At 33.5% G+C, this 17,132-nt stretch overlaps 9 protein-coding genes across 9 annotated transcripts; 5 read left to right on the top strand and 4 right to left on the bottom strand.

Annotated features, from left to right (window-relative positions):
* Positions 1-117: 117 nt before the first annotated feature.
* On the top strand, positions 118-2,053 carry LOC124497681 (sarcoplasmic calcium-binding proteins I, III, and IV). The gene is made up of 5 exons (XM_047061359.2): positions 118-781; positions 871-1,040; positions 1,117-1,249; positions 1,529-1,718; positions 1,781-2,053. The coding sequence occupies exons 1-5, from the start codon at positions 718-720 to the stop codon at positions 1,857-1,859; spliced, it is 636 nt and encodes a 211-aa protein (XP_046917315.1). The 5' UTR covers positions 118-717; the 3' UTR covers positions 1,860-2,053.
* On the bottom strand, positions 1,910-4,838 carry LOC124497677 (ATP-binding cassette sub-family G member 1). The gene is made up of 3 exons (XM_047061354.2): positions 3,856-4,838; positions 2,953-3,793; positions 1,910-2,896 (listed from the first exon to the last, which is right to left on the bottom strand). The coding sequence occupies exons 1-3, from the start codon at positions 4,707-4,709 to the stop codon at positions 2,270-2,272; spliced, it is 2,322 nt and encodes a 773-aa protein (XP_046917310.2). The 5' UTR covers positions 4,710-4,838; the 3' UTR covers positions 1,910-2,269.
* Positions 4,839-5,229: 391 nt separating this feature from the next.
* Positions 5,230-6,756, top strand: Pdxk (pyridoxal kinase). The gene is made up of 4 exons (XM_047061357.2): positions 5,230-5,859; positions 5,939-5,973; positions 6,044-6,129; positions 6,193-6,756. The coding sequence occupies exons 1-4, from the start codon at positions 5,520-5,522 to the stop codon at positions 6,656-6,658; spliced, it is 927 nt and encodes a 308-aa protein (XP_046917313.2). The 5' UTR covers positions 5,230-5,519; the 3' UTR covers positions 6,659-6,756.
* Positions 6,654-7,979, bottom strand: LOC124497679 (serine hydrolase BPHL). The gene is made up of 2 exons (XM_047061356.2): positions 7,346-7,979; positions 6,654-7,283 (listed from the first exon to the last, which is right to left on the bottom strand). Exons 1-2 carry the CDS (start codon positions 7,904-7,906, stop codon positions 6,792-6,794), a joined length of 1,053 nt encoding a protein of 350 aa, XP_046917312.2. The 5' UTR covers positions 7,907-7,979; the 3' UTR covers positions 6,654-6,791.
* Positions 7,980-8,051: 72 nt separating this feature from the next.
* Positions 8,052-9,855, top strand: LOC124497678 (uncharacterized). The gene has a single exon (XM_047061355.2). It carries the CDS (start codon positions 8,106-8,108, stop codon positions 9,780-9,782), a length of 1,677 nt encoding a protein of 558 aa, XP_046917311.2. The 5' UTR covers positions 8,052-8,105; the 3' UTR covers positions 9,783-9,855.
* A 23-nt stretch (positions 9,856-9,878) lies between these two features.
* On the top strand, positions 9,879-10,974 carry Spase25 (Signal peptidase complex subunit Spase25). Its single transcript, XM_047061360.2, has 2 exons — positions 9,879-10,413; positions 10,478-10,974. The coding sequence occupies exons 1-2, from the start codon at positions 10,078-10,080 to the stop codon at positions 10,691-10,693; spliced, it is 552 nt and encodes a 183-aa protein (XP_046917316.1). The 5' UTR covers positions 9,879-10,077; the 3' UTR covers positions 10,694-10,974.
* Positions 10,975-11,085: 111 nt separating this feature from the next.
* On the top strand, positions 11,086-13,911 carry LOC124497692 (uncharacterized). The gene has a single exon (XM_047061369.2). It carries the CDS (start codon positions 11,086-11,088, stop codon positions 13,567-13,569), a length of 2,484 nt encoding a protein of 827 aa, XP_046917325.2. The 3' UTR covers positions 13,570-13,911.
* On the bottom strand, positions 13,813-15,126 carry CSN5 (COP9 signalosome subunit 5). Its single transcript, XM_047061373.2, has 2 exons — positions 14,896-15,126; positions 13,813-14,819 (listed from the first exon to the last, which is right to left on the bottom strand). Exons 1-2 carry the CDS (start codon positions 15,030-15,032, stop codon positions 13,901-13,903), a joined length of 1,056 nt encoding a protein of 351 aa, XP_046917329.1. The 5' UTR covers positions 15,033-15,126; the 3' UTR covers positions 13,813-13,900.
* Positions 15,127-15,182: 56 nt separating this feature from the next.
* Positions 15,183-16,638, bottom strand: eIF3m (eukaryotic translation initiation factor 3 subunit m). Its single transcript, XM_047061372.2, has one exon. The coding sequence runs from the start codon at positions 16,499-16,501 to the stop codon at positions 15,353-15,355; it is 1,149 nt and encodes a 382-aa protein (XP_046917328.1). The 5' UTR covers positions 16,502-16,638; the 3' UTR covers positions 15,183-15,352.
* Positions 16,639-17,132: the final 494 nt, after the last annotated feature.

Below are 17,132 nucleotides of genomic sequence, written 5' to 3'. Positions count from 1 at the left end.
TGACTACATATAATCTGCTGAATGTGGCACAATTCACATTCAAAATCGATTCATTGGATAAAAAAAAATGCCTTGAAGCTAAAAACAATGTTTACTAATTGCTTGCGTTGGTGGCAATCGATCCAGCTGAAACGGTAATTGAATTTTGGTTTTCCGACCAAAAAACGATTTTTTTATTCTCTCTTCATCTCTTTTTCTTGATCAAAATTGATGATGGATACAATTCTTGAGCCAAGTGGCGACATCTTACGACTTGATTGGCAATCTGAATAAAAAGGAATCTGTCGAATTCAACATTTCATTTGTCTTTATAGTGTGTGTGGATGATGGAATTATTGAATTGAATAGGCTGAAAGATTGTCTTTATTTATAGATTATATATAAAAAAAGACACACATCTATCTATATGTGATCAACCATTTGGCATATATTTGTTGGCAGCAGCAACATTCATTTTATTTTTATTTTGTTTAACCAATTCAATCAAACAAACGAACAAAATGTTCGACACTCGACATTCAAATTCTAGCTACAGTAGCTGCAACAGCAACAGCAACAGTGTAAGATGAGATTTGTCATCATTCTGATTCATTGAAGATTGAAGTTTTTGTGGCTAATGTAACAAATAAACAAATAAAATAAACAAAAAAAAAGTGTTTCAAGTGTCCGTTACCGTTTTTCAAGAGTTGATTCCAAGCTGGACAAAGGACCACCACAATGACCACAACAGATGATGGATTCCTTCGTCACAAACATTTGTTTACATTTCTCAACTTTTGGGGTAAGTGTTTTTGCTTTGCTTTGCCAGCATATCTTATTCGTCGCTGATTTATTTTGATTGTATCCAATATGAACAATGGAACAATGAAGATGAGAACCATGATGGCATTCTTTCATGGGAAGATTTTCGTTTGCTTGCAGAAAAATTCGCTAAAATTCAACGACGTGGTCGTCAACCCGAAAAAGAGGTGGTCGAACGATGGCAATCAATCTTTGAAAAATGGTGGAACGAACTAACATCCTATGCCGATTCGAACAAGGTTTTCTTTGCTCATCATTATCACTGTCATTATCATTTAGTAGCATCAATTTATTTTCATTGTATGATTGTTACAGGACAAATATGTCGAATTTCACGAATGGTTGGATTTTTTCAAACAACTCGGCAAGAATACCAAATCGTTTGGCGAATTGCCCGAATTCTTGAAAATCTATTTACAACTCTTTTTCCTTTGTTGTGATGCCAACAGTAAGTAGTAGAAGCAGATTCGGTTACCTGTTTTTTTTTCTGTTTCCAATGATAATGATGCATCAAATGAGTTGATTGCTTGTCATAAATAGCCCATTAACGCTTTTTTTTTGCTTCGACAATTGAATTGAAATGAATTATGCAACCAGCACGATAACAAGATAAACAAAAAAAAAAGAATGATAAATACGTGCATCGAATACAACAGTGCTATTTATTCATTTTTATCCATTCAATGTCAACGATCGACTCTCTTTGGTTGTTTTTTCATCGTTACAGAGGATGGCTTGTTCTGCATCAAAGATTACAAAAAATACATCGCCAATCTTAAGATGGATACATCCAAAGCACAGGAACATTTTGATTACATGCTGATCGATGAGGATCGTACTAACAACGAGAATGCTCTGAATTCTGACCGATTCAAAGCAACCGTTTACGACTTTTGGGTCTCAATGGATCCAAACAGGTATATGTGTACATGTGTTTGCTAACTATTAATTTTAAATTATTCATTCATTTATACTCTAGCAAAGGCAAATATATCTGCGGACCATTTGATTCAATACCGATCGAAGAATTGGAGAAACGTGTAAAGAAAAAGCCATAACAATCAATAACCATAGAATCCCTATAGATAATAACTAGACTACACCTGAATTGTATCGTAAACAGACAAGTAAATTTTATTATTTTCATTATTAAAAAGCTACATCATATAATAATTGCAATTCTATAGAATATATTATGTAAGGTTGGGAAAAAAAACTTGGCATAAACAAAAGAAGATTTTTTTTCCAAAAAGTGAAGTGTTTTTTTTGTTGAAACATGGTCATGGATCATCAGTTTGATTGATGCCATAATGAATGGCCACACACATTCCTTTGTCGTTTTATTGTTCTGGATACAATGCATTCCATTAGTTGGACTAAGCCAATGTGAAAGAATTTGAATGTTAATCTTCTCAATGTTTGCTATTGCAAATGAATATATTGTTGTTATTCAGGTGTAGATTGATGCTCAGTCGCGTTTGTTGATCTTGATAGCAACAACAAAATAGGTGGCCAATCGCAGAATGAGTATGAATAGTAACATAATGGCAAAGTGGCTGTAAAAGTAATCTTCATCTACGTCGAACTGATCCAATAAGGATGAGGCATACTTTTTACCAGAACTTGGATCGAAAGTACCGCCTAGACTTCGTGCAAAGCCATCAATAAATTGTTCGCCTCCTTCACCCAGAATCATGGTCGCCATGCCAATCCATTCAGGTTTCTCAGCCGTTGCATTCATTGCCAACTGTTCTGGATCCAATTTGCATCGATCTAAACCATAAAGGGTCATTATCATCAATTCGAATGCATATCGCAAGTAAGATGTGTAGCCAAACACCTTCAGATAGCTAGGAAGGGTTGAAATACGGACGAAAAAGCCACCAAACAGCATGATCGGTACGGTGGTGATTGGGCCCAGGAAAACAGCTGCACTTGCATCCGACATAAACAAGCCACCGATCAACAATCCTTGACTTTGGGCAGCGAATGCCATCAGTATGTTAATGAGTAGAAACAAGCCGAATCGTTCCACGGTCATGGTTTGTCCAGTCATTATGTAGCCAATAACGGCAAACGATGTCGGAAAACAAATCTGCAATGTAATAAAGTTTAATTTAATCAAATAGAAAGTTTGATATCGATACTAACTTGGAACGGAATTTCGGCCAACGACAAAGCTGTGTAATAGGCAGCCAGACTATACCATCCGTTGATCTTTTCTTTTTTCAAAACATTCAGATTAGCTGGGAATGTCATGATAATGGGCATCATGGCTCCAAACAACGTAAACATCAATGTAAAGAATATGAAGGCCAGATTCTCGGTGCTAGTGATCAAATCGGCCTGATACTTGGCTCGATATTCTGAGAATCGTTCCAAGTCGTTGAGAGGCGATTCTAAAGGTGGACAGAGGGCCGGTTCACCCACCTCAGTGCCATACAACAATCCAATGAAGATGGCGGTAATCACGTGAGAGAAAAGCCGAAGCCAGTTGAGCATCGGATCCCGCAGTATTTGCTTGGTGGTTCGTTGCAACAAAATCCAAATGTGTAGAAAAGTCGGATAGTGAATTTGCGACGAATATTGTGCCAAGCTTAGATCAGATCCAACCTGATCGTCTGGTAATCGAAGATCGTTTCGTTCTTTGACTTCGATCAATCGTTGTACTTCATCATGGCCGTATTCACCAGAAGCTACTTCAGCGATAAAATCGGCTGGATTATGAAATTGAGGGCAAACCAGACCAACGTTGGACAGATAATCTAGCATATGCTGGGGTGTTCCCTCATAGATGCAATAACCATTGTAAGAGATGATGTAAATGTGATCAAACAGATTGAAAACACGAGCCGACGGCTGATGGATCGTGCACACAACACCGGTTGGATAGTGCGGATCTTTGGTCAATCCTTGCATAACCGAAACGGTCTGAAAGCAAGCTGAACTGTCCAAACCACTGGTTGGTTCATCCAAAATCAGTATGTTGGGTCTGACAAAGTGAAATTCATATCGATAATCGAATGATGTGAATATTATATGATTATTACTTACTTGGATATCATTTCGACGCCGATTGAAATGCGTTTTTTCTGGCCACCAGAACAATTGGCAGCTTTAGTGTCGGTACAAACATCCAATCCAAGTCGGTGGATAACATTGAGGGCCAGCTGATGATGATAATTGCTTGACTTTCTTCGTCGCGGCTCAATCAGTATGTTTTTCGAGCCATTGTGATCATTCGTTTCGGCACTATTTCCACCGATTTGACCGTCGCTTACTGTTGCCACCACTTGTTCCAATTGCTGTTCCTGTTCGATAGGTATCTGCCGAGCGTGATTTTTGAGTCGTGATGCATAGACCAACATCTCACGAACGGTGAACGCCTCGATCAGATAGTCAGTTTGTGATATGAGTGCTACTCGAACATTGTCAAGACCATGATCAGACTGATCGCAGGCCACAGTCACATTGCCCGACAATCCTTTTTTCCGAAATCCAACGATACATTCGAGCATTGTAGATTTGCCTGATCCAGAAGGGCCCATAACAGCGGTAAGATGGCCACTTCTGAATCTGCCGCTAATTCCTTTTAGTATGGTTCGCTTCTGGCTGGTCATTGGTGAGCCACCATGGAAACAATTGGAGAGATTCAATTGTTTTCTCTGGACTGAGTAGACCAGATTACGCCACATGACCGTTATGACACCATCGCTTGAATCATTTATGGATGAATCGAGATGACTTTGCCGGAAAAGACTGGGCGCAGTTTTTGATTGGGCCGAAAGCTGTTGATTGTTAGCGATTTGGATGTTTATCTGGCGATTGCCAGTGACTGGATTACTCACAATGGATTCAGCATCCACATCATGTTCCATCATGACGGATTGTTCATCCACTTGAGCCATTATAATTTGAATGATGGCGTTTTTTCAACAATGAATTTTCATTGTAGATGATTTTATTTTAAACTTGATTTTAAATTTTTCAAGGTTTTTTATTTTATAATGATACCATGGATACTAAAGATCGATCAATTGGTGTGTTTGTTGTGTAAAAAATTGTGACTATTATTGATCAATGGTCACTTGGAAACCATTCATTCTTCGTTCGAAAAAACACACAGTGAACAAACCAAAAAAAAAAAAAAAAAAAAAACGTGAACATTTAGAGAAAAAAATTTGATCAAAATCATTATCTAATAATATAATAAGAACTGAATACCTTAGCTATGGAATATATGATATTATTACGAATCATCATCATCATTATCATTAACCAGATCGATAGAGATCGATCGATTCATCAACAGAAATTTAAAAAATGTTAGTTACCACTAATTATTCTATTCTAAACACAATTGATTAATTAACAGGAATCTTGGACTACAGATGGCACCACAAGAGCAAGATTTGGCAAATGTTACGTATTATGAATACAAAAAAAACCAAATTGGGTTATCATCATCATCATCATCATGATTTTTTTTTATGATTGTTGATTTTTTCCTTCTCCAAAATAATAAAAACATTTTTTTCCATTGGTGATTTGGAATCCTTCAAAATATGGTTGTGATTCGGGTGTGGTTGATAATGAGTGGAGGACAATAAAATTTTTTCTGTTTTATGATCATCATCATCATTCTCGAATGAAATTGAAATTGATTTTCATAGATATTCTATATTTAAAAATATCAACAATAATCGCCAACAAGTATTATGGATATCGATAATGATCATCGTGTTCTTTCGATCCAAAGTCATGTTGTATCGGGCTATTGTGGTAATAAATCCGCTGTATTTCCATTACAAACACTTGGATTCGATGTTGATTTCATTAATTCAGTTCAATTCAGCACTCATACTGGTTATCCACGATGGACTGGACAAGTATTAAATGAACAAGATATTTTTGAATTAATCGACGGTCTTCGACATAATAATCTTCTTTGTAAATATACCCATTTATTATCCGGTTATGCTCGATCAGCCAGTTTTCTTGAAGCAATGCATTCGGCTATTAAGGAAATAAAATCCGTAGCTCCAAATGTTGTTTATCGTAAGTATTTATTTTTTTCAGAATAAATCAGAATCAAAAAAAATTGAAATTTAAAAATTCATTATTTACATTTCAATAGTTTGCGATCCAGTACTCGGAGATGATGGCAGAATGGTAATTAATTTGTTTTTTTGTTGTCGTTATCATTCCAATTCCATTTGAATATTTTTTTGTCACTTCTTAGTATGTACCACATGAGCTGCTTTCCGTTTATAAAGAAAAAATTATTCCATTGGCCGATATTATCTGTCCAAATCAATTCGAAGCCGAGTTTGTATCCTTTTCGTAATTCTGATTGATTTCTGACTTTTATTTTTTTTTTCAAAATCACAGATTATTAAGTGGAATTAAAATTACCGGAATGAAAACAGCATTAGAAGCTATCGATTATCTACATTCATTGGGTATTAAAACCGTTGTAATATCATCAACAGAGACAGGTTTCGACGATACAAACGAACAATTGATGACAATCGGCTCAAGTCAATTGCCCGGTGCCAATAATCAAGATCGTCAATTGTGTAAATTGGTTATACCAAGAATTCCGTCCCGTTTTACCGGTACTGGTGATTTATTTGCTGCATTATTTTTAGCTTGGTTTACAAAAACAAAATTTGATCTGAAAATAACAATGGAAAATGTGACGGCAACATTAAATTCGATTATTCGACGTACATATGAATATGCCAACAATAAGCCAAATGGATTAGAACTACCATTCAATCGTGAATTGCGAATCATTCAAAGTCGTGACGATATTCTTGAGCCAAAAATTCAAAATAGTGCCGAATTAATTTAATTTAATGAGAATTTTATTTTTCGAAACTTTTTTTCAATTATATTGATGTAATCAAGAACAAAAGTTTTTTTTTTACAAATAAAAAATTGCTTTTAATCATTTGCTTTGTTCCATACAAATCAAATGAGAATGATTATTTTACAAGTAAAAAATCTTCACATAATTCATTAAATTCTTCAGCATATCGTTGATGAATATTATGTTTACCTTTGGCAAATCGAAACAATGTTGCATTGGGAATATTATTGACCAGATAAAGTGGATGTTCACGTGCAAGCATTGGATCCTGATCACCATGTAATATTAACACTGGACATTCAATGCGTTTCAAGTCCATTTTACAAATATCACTTAATGTTAACATATGTGAAATGAAACGATCCCATAATTGATAGAAATGTTCATCACCATAAATCTCGATCATTGGTCGTCGCATTCTTTCTGACCACCCATTACGAGCATCACGAACTTTACGTAATAATTCTCGATCCTCTTCACATACATAAGCATTAGCACCCCATATGATTAATTTTTGTACGTTGTATGGATTAGCAGCGGCCAATATGATTCCGGTTATACCACCATCACTCCATCCAAGTATTGAATAACTTTCATGATTCAATTTCTAAATAAATTGAAATTATTACGATTTATTTCAAATTTAACAATCTAAAAAATCTATCAAACCTTCATCAATTTGGCTGCCATAATAGCATCACGTCTATAGAAATCTTCAAAATCACGTTCTGGTGGTCGACTTTGTCCATAACCTGGTGGATCCCAGGCAATAATTTTGAATTTTGATCCATCCAAACCGGTCAATTGTGGAAGAAAATCATTACGGCCAGTGCCTAATGCACCGGGCATTAATAATAGTACATGTTCACCTTGACCAGCACTTTCATAATGAATTTTATGGCCATCAATTTTGACATCATAACCGAATATTGGATTAGTCATTGGTTTATTTTTATGAGTATTATTCTGTTGTTGTTGTTGTTCATTAGTTGTTTCGTTCAAATTCTGATTAAATGATGTGGAAATCGGTCGATAATTATGTCTTTGAATTGGAAATTTCGGGCGATTTCGAATCAAATTATTATTATGACGATCCAATGTACTCGAAACTGAAATAGTAGATATTCGATTATTAATGGAGACATTTGGAGTGGATTTTTGAAAATGCTGTCGTAACAGCCATCCAAATCGATTACGGAATTGACTCATTTTTTTGGAATGAAATTGCATTCACTTGATGATTAGATAAAAATCAATGATTTTTTCAGATGTACCACTTGAATATATGAATTCATCAATATATATTGGAAACGACATCTATGAATGAAATTCTTGAAATAAAATTTTAGAAAAAAAAATTTTCACAACTGAATTTATTGTGACAATTTTGCCCGCTTATTTTTTGTTTAATATTTGATTAATTAAGATAATGAATAATAAACCACGAGGTCGAAGTAATAAGCGGCAAAAATTATCATGTGCTAGACCGGTGATCAATTCAGCTGAACATTTACTTTGGGAAGAATTCAATCACGAAGATGATGGTGATGTATTCGAATTCGACGATGAAATCGATGTAAACAATGACAGCAGAGCGGATAAATCATACGATGTCAAAGATATCTATCATGATTATCTACATACGAAACGATTAAAATTTGATGATTATTGTGCCGAACAACGTGAATATCTTCGACGACTTCGTCAACGTTGTCTTGAAATTCAACAAAAACGTGGTTGTCGATTTCATATCGATCCACCTGTTAATCGTTTTGCAGACATTCCTATGGGCGATCCAAAGTGGCGTATATGTGATCCAGAATCATTGCCACCTGTCGTCGATTATACAGCCGAAGTTTGGCAACATTTTAATCGTTTTTATTTCGAACCTGAACAATCTGATTTGTCTACTTTGTTCAAAGGTGTTTGTATATTCGTTAATGGTTACACAAATCCTATTGCATCACATCTTCATACTTTGATGCTGTTCACTGGTGGTCATTATACGTTGATTTTCGATAGACATCGTACAACACATACGATCGCTACAATCTTGTCATCGGCACAAATGAAATCTGAACGTACACGAAATACAACTGTTCGACCGGAATGGATAATCGAATCACTACGTGCACGAAAACTATTACCATTACATGAATTTCTTGTTCATCAAAATTTGCAGGATATTCGTGGAACATTCGCACGGATTACTCGTCAATTGGAACAACAACAGCAGCAACAGGAAGAAAAAGTGAAAAAATATCGATCATCAAATCCAATAATTGGCATTAAAAATGGTTTGATGAATTTAACGTATAAAACATATGAAGTTGATTCAAATGAAGATTTTGAACCGAATCTTTTAAAATTATTGAATGAACTGGATAATGATAAACATAGTACGCCTATTTCTAAACGTTCACGTACATCATCATCAATTGGTGAACCTGGACCATCAACGTCGGTAGCTGATTTACCGTGCCAAACACAGGCGATGGTACCATTGACATTTAATACATCAGATTATATGCCCGGTTCTACACAGGAATTGGATTCAGGTTTACTAAATGAATTACCCGATGACATACGTAAAGAAGTCATTGGTTATGCTCGTAATAAACAACAGCAAAACAATCAACCTAAAACAACCATCACAAAAATATCCAATAAACCGGCGAAAACAGCTGTGAAAAATTCAAAACCAACGAAAAAAGCTATTGAAAATGATAATGTAAATCGTGCTAGCGATCTTTTTTTTGGCCGTATTGTTGGCATGAAAGCTAACATTTGTGGTAAAACTAACGTACAAGATGTTGGCCTATTAATTGACGAATGGATCTGTACCACAACTGAAGAGCTGAATGATATGGACATTTTATATGTAATTCGATTTTTGCTTGAATTAGCCGATGAAAAACGTTATGATGATCTTATACAGATATTATATGATATGAAAGAATGTATTCAACAAAATTGTAATCCTGAACAACCAAGTTATCAAGAATGGCAATTTTTTTTCACTGGTACATTATGTACGGTTCTTATGCAAGAATCATCTATACCCGAAGGATTTTTAACCGAATCATTGTTTACAATGAAAAATTGAAATTTTTTTATTTTTTCAAATTCTAAAATAAAGCGCCCTCTGTGATCAAAAGTTGACGAATCTTTTGACTCAATCAATGTGTGTGTGTGTGTTTATATTTGCACACAAACATGAATCCAATCCGGTTGATTTAGGTTTTGTTGTCGCGTCAGCATTTAAAGTTGCAAAAAAAAAAGAAATTCTTGTTGTAGTTGTTTTCGAATTTTTTCTTTTTATTTAGTAACAAAAAAAAAATTTAGGTGTTTTTAAATTTGATATTGAAAAATTCATTTACTGCCTTCTAGTTCCAAAAAAAATGTCTGACGCTGAAATGATTGAAATCAAACCATTGGATAAATGGGACGGTTCGGCCATCAAAAATCGTTTGGATGATGCTGTTAAATTTTTTTTCACACATACAAATCAATATAAAGAAAATTTCATTCTTATCGATATTCGTTTGGGCATCAGTTTGATGGCTGTTGGTGTGGCCGTATTTGCACTCATCTGGGATTATATGAATCCATTTCCAACATCAAGGCCAATACTGTTGATTTGTGTTTGTGCCTATTTTGTATTCATGGCAATATTGACCATTTATACGACCATGATTGAAAAAGGAATATTTTTGAAAGCCAAACATGGAAATAAGGTAAATAAATTCGATTATAAAATTTTGTGTTTATCACTCATTTTCGTCATTTTATCTTATATAGTCAATTACCGTATCATCATATATGAAACGTTTTGATGATCAATATCAATTGTTGGTTGAATTGAAAACAAACAAAAATGGTGGCCAACCAAATGAATCAAAACTAGAAGATACAATTGGTAAATGGATCGATGAAGAAGGATATTTTCTTGAACGAAAATTCGAAGATGATCTAAAGCGTTTATATTCACGTATGTTGAATAAAAAGATCAACTAAAAAAAAAATGCAATGGTTTTTTTTCTGGACCAAAATTTATTGTGTGGTGATTAAGCGGCGGCCCCCCTCATATTTATCATTATTCGTTATCATTCAAAATACACCACCAACAGGCTTTAAAGGTCTGAAAAAAATTGAATCATACCAAAATGCAAAAAAAAAACGTACGAAGCAGATTTTTTTATTTGTAAAATTGATTTTTTTTCTCTCTCTCTCTCGTCCAATTGGACATTTTCGTATAAATGAATGAATAAATAAATCACTTTTTTCTTGTTTTTCAATGTTTCATTTTTTTACATTTGTCGAATTAAAATCCATTCGAATACTTTGTTTATGGATGGTCATTTCTTGATTTGTTTTTGTTTTAATTTCGTTATAAATTCAATAATACCATGGATCAAGATGGTTCATCAGATGATCATGTAAAAAATCTTGTTAAACGATTTCAAGCTGAACAACTTCCATCAGAAGTGATTGATGTTTTGTTGATTTTTTTCAATAGTCATAACAAGAATGACATCACGACTGAATCATCGTCATCGTCGAATGTGATTGAGAATGACATTGAACAACCAACAAAATCAACAATCATCAAACAAGATAAAGTGCAAATACAATCAATTGTTGATCAAACATTGACAATACCAGAATATTTTGATCATTGTGTCGAATTTTATGATGGCTATTTTCATGATAATGGTGGCTGTGGCTGTTCGAAACAATGTCATCGAAAATTTTCTAAATCCATTGCATTTAAATCACATTTGGATGCAATGGCATTGGATAAATATTGTCCCGATCATGTTAATCACCAGCATTTATTGCTTCTAGGAGCAATGAATAGCCTTGTACAAAGTAATGTTGATTCGAAACGAAAACGTAAAAAAACAAAAACAGACCACCATTCTGATGATGATCAATCCGCCAACAATTCTCGAGCACATACAAATTTTAAATTTCGTGGCCAAGAAGTATGTCGATCATTTTTCCACTATGTTTTTGGTTGTGGTAATAAACGTTTTAAAAATGTACTTAAACATTTCATATCGAATGGAATCGATTCACCAAGACATGAATCTATTTATAATAATTGTCTGAATAAAATACCAATGAATCGTCGTCAACGTGAAGCATTGATATTCATACAGAATTATGGCCAACAAAATTCATTGCAAATACCCGGCTGTTTTAGCACTGAATCAAATAATAATAAAGATTTATATCTATTGCCAAATAATCCTAATCAATCACGACGTCATATCTATGAACAATATTCGATTACATGTTCGGAATTGAAAATGGAACCATTATCATTTGCATTATGGCAAGAATTATGGAATCTTTATTATCCTAATATTCAAACATTTAATGATAGATTTGATCCATGTTATGAATGTCGTCAATATCAACAACGTTTAATTCGTATTGATTCAATGGAATCATCAAAAGTTGAATTGTTACAAAAATATCTTTCCCATTTGAATATGATTCAACCAGAATTGAATCATTTTCAATCAATCATAGCCAAATGTCAAACCGTTTATGATGAATATGTTCAAAATGCACAAAATGATTTTAGTCAAAATTTGAAAGAATCATTTCGATCAACATTAAAATCAATGCATTATACATTCGGTTGGTATACGACCATTTCGTTACCATTTTATCCACAGAATCCAAGAATTTATTTCAAACATGGTTACAAAGTAGCCATGTTTGGTATTGTAGTCGAACCATTGAGGAAATTTATCTTGTACATTGTGCCAGAATTTATTTGTCATCAAACAACCAACCTGATAAACATTAGTCTTTCATTGTTACATCATTTTTTCTCTACATATCTATTTGGTGAACAAGAATCTATAATTCATTTGGCAAATGGTCAACTAAATCAAATGAAAAATTCTTCATTATTATCATATTTAATGTGGCGAACATTGATTGGTAAACATGATAAATTTAAAGTTTCCACACTTCCTACAGGTCATTCATATTGTTGGAATGATTTATTCATGGGTGTATTGAAGAAAAAATTTCGAAATTGTCGATTGAATTCATTATCCGATCTGAAAATGCTTGCCGATCGTTGCTGTTTGAATGTTGCCGGCACTAATAATGATGATGATCGTTATATACAAACCTATCTTGTCGGTAATGATCAAGGACAAACTACGTTAGATCTTTATGATTGGACATTGAAATTGGCTATGATACAGAAAATCGATACAACAGTATTAAGTGATAATAATCATTTTGAAATTGGAATAGATTTACCTGGATTTGTTTTGTGTCGAAAAACATTGAATTCGAATGAGACAATCGTTTCTTATCGTTTAATAGCAAATGAATGTCTGTCCTTGATAAATGAAAATCTACCACAACGATTAGAATTACAACCATTATCATCGGAAAGATTTTCTTATCTATACGATGCTATCAGACCATTTGTATTGGATAAAGATTCGATTATCTGGAAAATGTATCCCAATGATCAACTACCGAAAGATTTGGATATGGAATCAATTTCAGATGGCACTGGTCAACCTGATGATCCTCAAGTGTTAGAACAACAACAATCGAATAAAAAATTTCGTTGTAGTTATTGTAAACAATTTGGACATCGTGAAATGGTATTCGGCAGAATTCGTTGTCCAGTCAAACGAAATGATTCTAATCTATTCAATTTACAAGAACGGCCACAAGATGTTGCCACCACTGCAACGAATAATTCAACAACAATGATTGAATCGACATCCAATGATAATGAAGGACTGAATGATGATCAAACAAAACAATTATTGGCAATATTGGAAATGAATGGACAAAATTTACAAGTCGATGATGATGGTGATGATGCTGATGTTGAAAATGATTAGAAATGTAACATTATGTGATAATAAGTGACAAATGTTTCAATTTAGCCTAATTGGAGAAAAGAAAAAAAATCAAAAGTCTGTCTTGTTGTTGGTGGTGGTGTGTTGGTAAAAAATGGTTCCAAGGGGGTTCGAATCCAGCCGAAATAAAATGATGAAATTTTACTTTGTTCATTCGCGGTTTCCACCAGAGAACGATTTATTGTTGTTCAAAGATGGCCCGAGCAAAGTCTGATATTTCGGCAATTTTTTTTTTTAAAGGAAATTTTTATTTTTTTTGTATAGAAATTCAATTTATTAATGAAGAAAAAAAAACTTTGACAAATTACAAAATTCACTTGTTCATAACATTATTGATACGATTGAATAGCATTACTTTCATTGTTTGTGACATTAATCCATGAATAACTTCGATGGTTGTTTTGGATGCATCTTTTTCTGCTTTAGTAAGACGATCTTCTGATCGGCGGCCACTGCTAGCTGAACCAGTAATACTACTACCATTCGAATCATGTGTATCTGTATGAACAATTTGTATCGGGAATTGGCCACGACCACCAATCTGTTGGGTATTTTCTAATTTTTCGGCCAAATCTTGTATCTGTCGTACATGATAATCATGACTGGTGATCAATGATGATGAACTCAATGTGTTGACCCAATATTTATTCCATAATGAATCAAGAATACGATTATCTAATGATGATTTAAAATATGATACTTCCAATGAATAATAATGTTTACAATGGACACCAAAATCTTCTATCTTATTCAATGGTATTGATTGATATTCTTCTGGACCTTCATCCGGTGGTTTATAACCTTTCGGGTAGGTACGAAATGCACCCAAACAAACTTTACCAGCAGACATTGTACGGATTGGATCAATAACGATGGCAACAAATGGTTCCTGAAATTGTTGATTCAACATTTGTGTGGAAACATCGATACCACTAAGCCAACAACCATAACCAGGATGTGAATGATACCAACCGATAACATTTTCAAGACGTCCAACCTGTTTAGCCGATTCAGTATATTCAGCCATATATTCATAAGCTTGTGCTTGGGCATTTACACGAGTTTCGGTTCCCTCAACAGGCAATGCAAATGCATCCATCACAATCAATGTATTGGCATCGACTTTTCCCAACATAAGGCCCATTACTTCGATTGAACCACCTGAACGAGCATGCATAACCATCTTTAACAATGCTAATGCTGATATTTTGATATCTTTGAAATAATGTGGACTGTGTTTAGACAGAAAAAAAACAAAAATGAATCCAATCAATCAATTTGAAAAAATTTCGAAAAAAACAAACTTACTCTTTATCCCATGGTTTAGCCGACAATATATCTTGTTGTTGTTCACGATTATATTTATAAATTTCATCAATACCACCATTTATTGTTTCAATTTGATTGGAAAGTTCCCATGTTTTCAATGCTATTTGACCAGACATGTTGTAATAATAATTTTATTTCAATCATGAAATTTTGAATATATAAAAATTAAGAACATAACACACACACACACAATAGCAACAATCACCCATTCACGGATATTTTCGGAAAGTTTCTCATTCGGTAGACACAAAGATTTTTTGGGAAAATTTTTTTTAAAAATCAAATTTTATTTTTTTTTTCGTTTCAAAGAAAAATTTTAAATTTAAATAAAATTATTAAATTCGTTTTTTTCTGTTTAAAAAAATGATGATGAAATTTTTTTTCCTGTTGCAATTTATGCATTGAATATTTGACACTACAATTGAATAATATATATCTAATGTACGGATTGATTATAAGCAATCATGTATTGGATTAATGTATCCTGTATTTTTGACATATTCAATGAACATTGTTTCAATGTTTCATGTAATTGTTTCCATTGTGTACGGCCAAATGTACGATGCATTGTTAATGATACAATAACTTTTTGATTCGATTGATCAATATGTGCTTTGACCAATTTTGTTTTCAATACATCAATGATGAAAAATTCCACCTGATCCGATGTTAGTTGTAGTTCTTTTTGTATGTCCACAAAATTTAATTCTTTTTTCATTTCGGCCATCTGCATAAATGTTAGTAGACGCATTTTTTGCATATTTGCATCATGCGATAGATTCAATGTGTCGGTTATATAACTGGCATGTGATTTATAAAAATCAACATATGCCGATAGATTTTCTGTGACAAAAATGGTCAACAATTCATAGATTGGTTCACCTTCCAAAAATTTCACTGGTTTCAATGTAAGTAAATAATCCATTAGAAATGTATTTGGATCAGCAATAGCCGATACAATACATTTATGTGCATCTTCACGTGCCTGTGATGCATTCTCTTCGGTATATGTTGTCAATAATTCTACCATTACTTTAGCGGCCATATCGGGTAGTTTATTTGTCTGCAAAATTGAATGCAATAAACGTAATAGAAATTGAATTTTTTCACCACCAAATTCTTCAACTGGGAACCATTTTTTGAATTGTGGCAAATGATTATAGATAAGCCGTACTTGGCCACTCAATTCACATAATTGAATCAATGCCAAATAGATACGATAACGATGTGGAGTATGGATGAAACCGTTGAATAAATTTTGTAATACACGGAATGCAGTGGAAGCCGTTTTCGGTGTTGGTGCTTTGATCAATTGATCACAAAATGATGCCAATAATGCTGGAGCTTCTGGTTGATTGGCGCCCACTTGCAATAGAACCGAAACAATCGAATTCAATACCATTTCAATTTCATTTTCTTTTTCCACTTTGAATACAATATCACAAACCGAAATGATTTGCTGTAGATCAATAATATAATTATCCGATGCTGTACGTGCAATCGGTGCACCTAATTCAAGCATATATTCACGAAGCTCTTCACATTGAGCTTTTTCATTGATACAGATGAATGCTTCGACACGCATTTTTTTCCTAATTCAATAATAATTATTTTTAATCGATAAACGATCCAGAAACAATGAAATAATCGTGGGGAACAAAAAAAAAATAGGAAGTTTCAACACAATCGATCGATGACACGTGGATTCACATACACACACACACAAAAGCTGCTCAGGTCATAGATTTTATGAATAAACAAAAAATTATAGAAGCCGATAGATGGCAGTATATATAGTAATATTATATTTGAATTTTAAATTCGAATTTTGGCGGATTCAAAAAATTTATTTATTACTTTTCTGGAAAAAAAGGAAACAAAACAGGATTATCAATTGTTTGAGAATGTTGTTTTATAAATAAATGAATTGTGTATTTTGCCAGCACATTATTATATAATCGAATGGAATGAAATGTGTGAAAGACAATTGTTTTTTTTTTGCTGTTGTTTGGTTTTTTTTTTTTAATTTCACAGTATATATTTACTACAGGTGATACATTGTCGGATGTTATTTATACATAAAATGCTGATTCTATCCATATATAAATATACGTTATTATAAATGTGGTATTCATGATAAATGATGGGGTAGTCATGGAATGTTTGTGTTTCAGTGATTATCATCATTAAAATATAGCAGCAGCAACAAAGAATGA

Source organism: Dermatophagoides farinae, chromosome 9 (genome assembly GCF_024713945.1).
Source record: "Dermatophagoides farinae isolate YC_2012a chromosome 9, ASM2471394v1, whole genome shotgun sequence".
In the NCBI taxonomy this organism is placed as follows: Eukaryota; Metazoa; Arthropoda; class Arachnida; order Sarcoptiformes; family Pyroglyphidae; genus Dermatophagoides; species Dermatophagoides farinae.
Note: the sequence above shows the minus strand (reverse complement) of the source record. Positions and strands in the feature narration are given on the sequence as shown.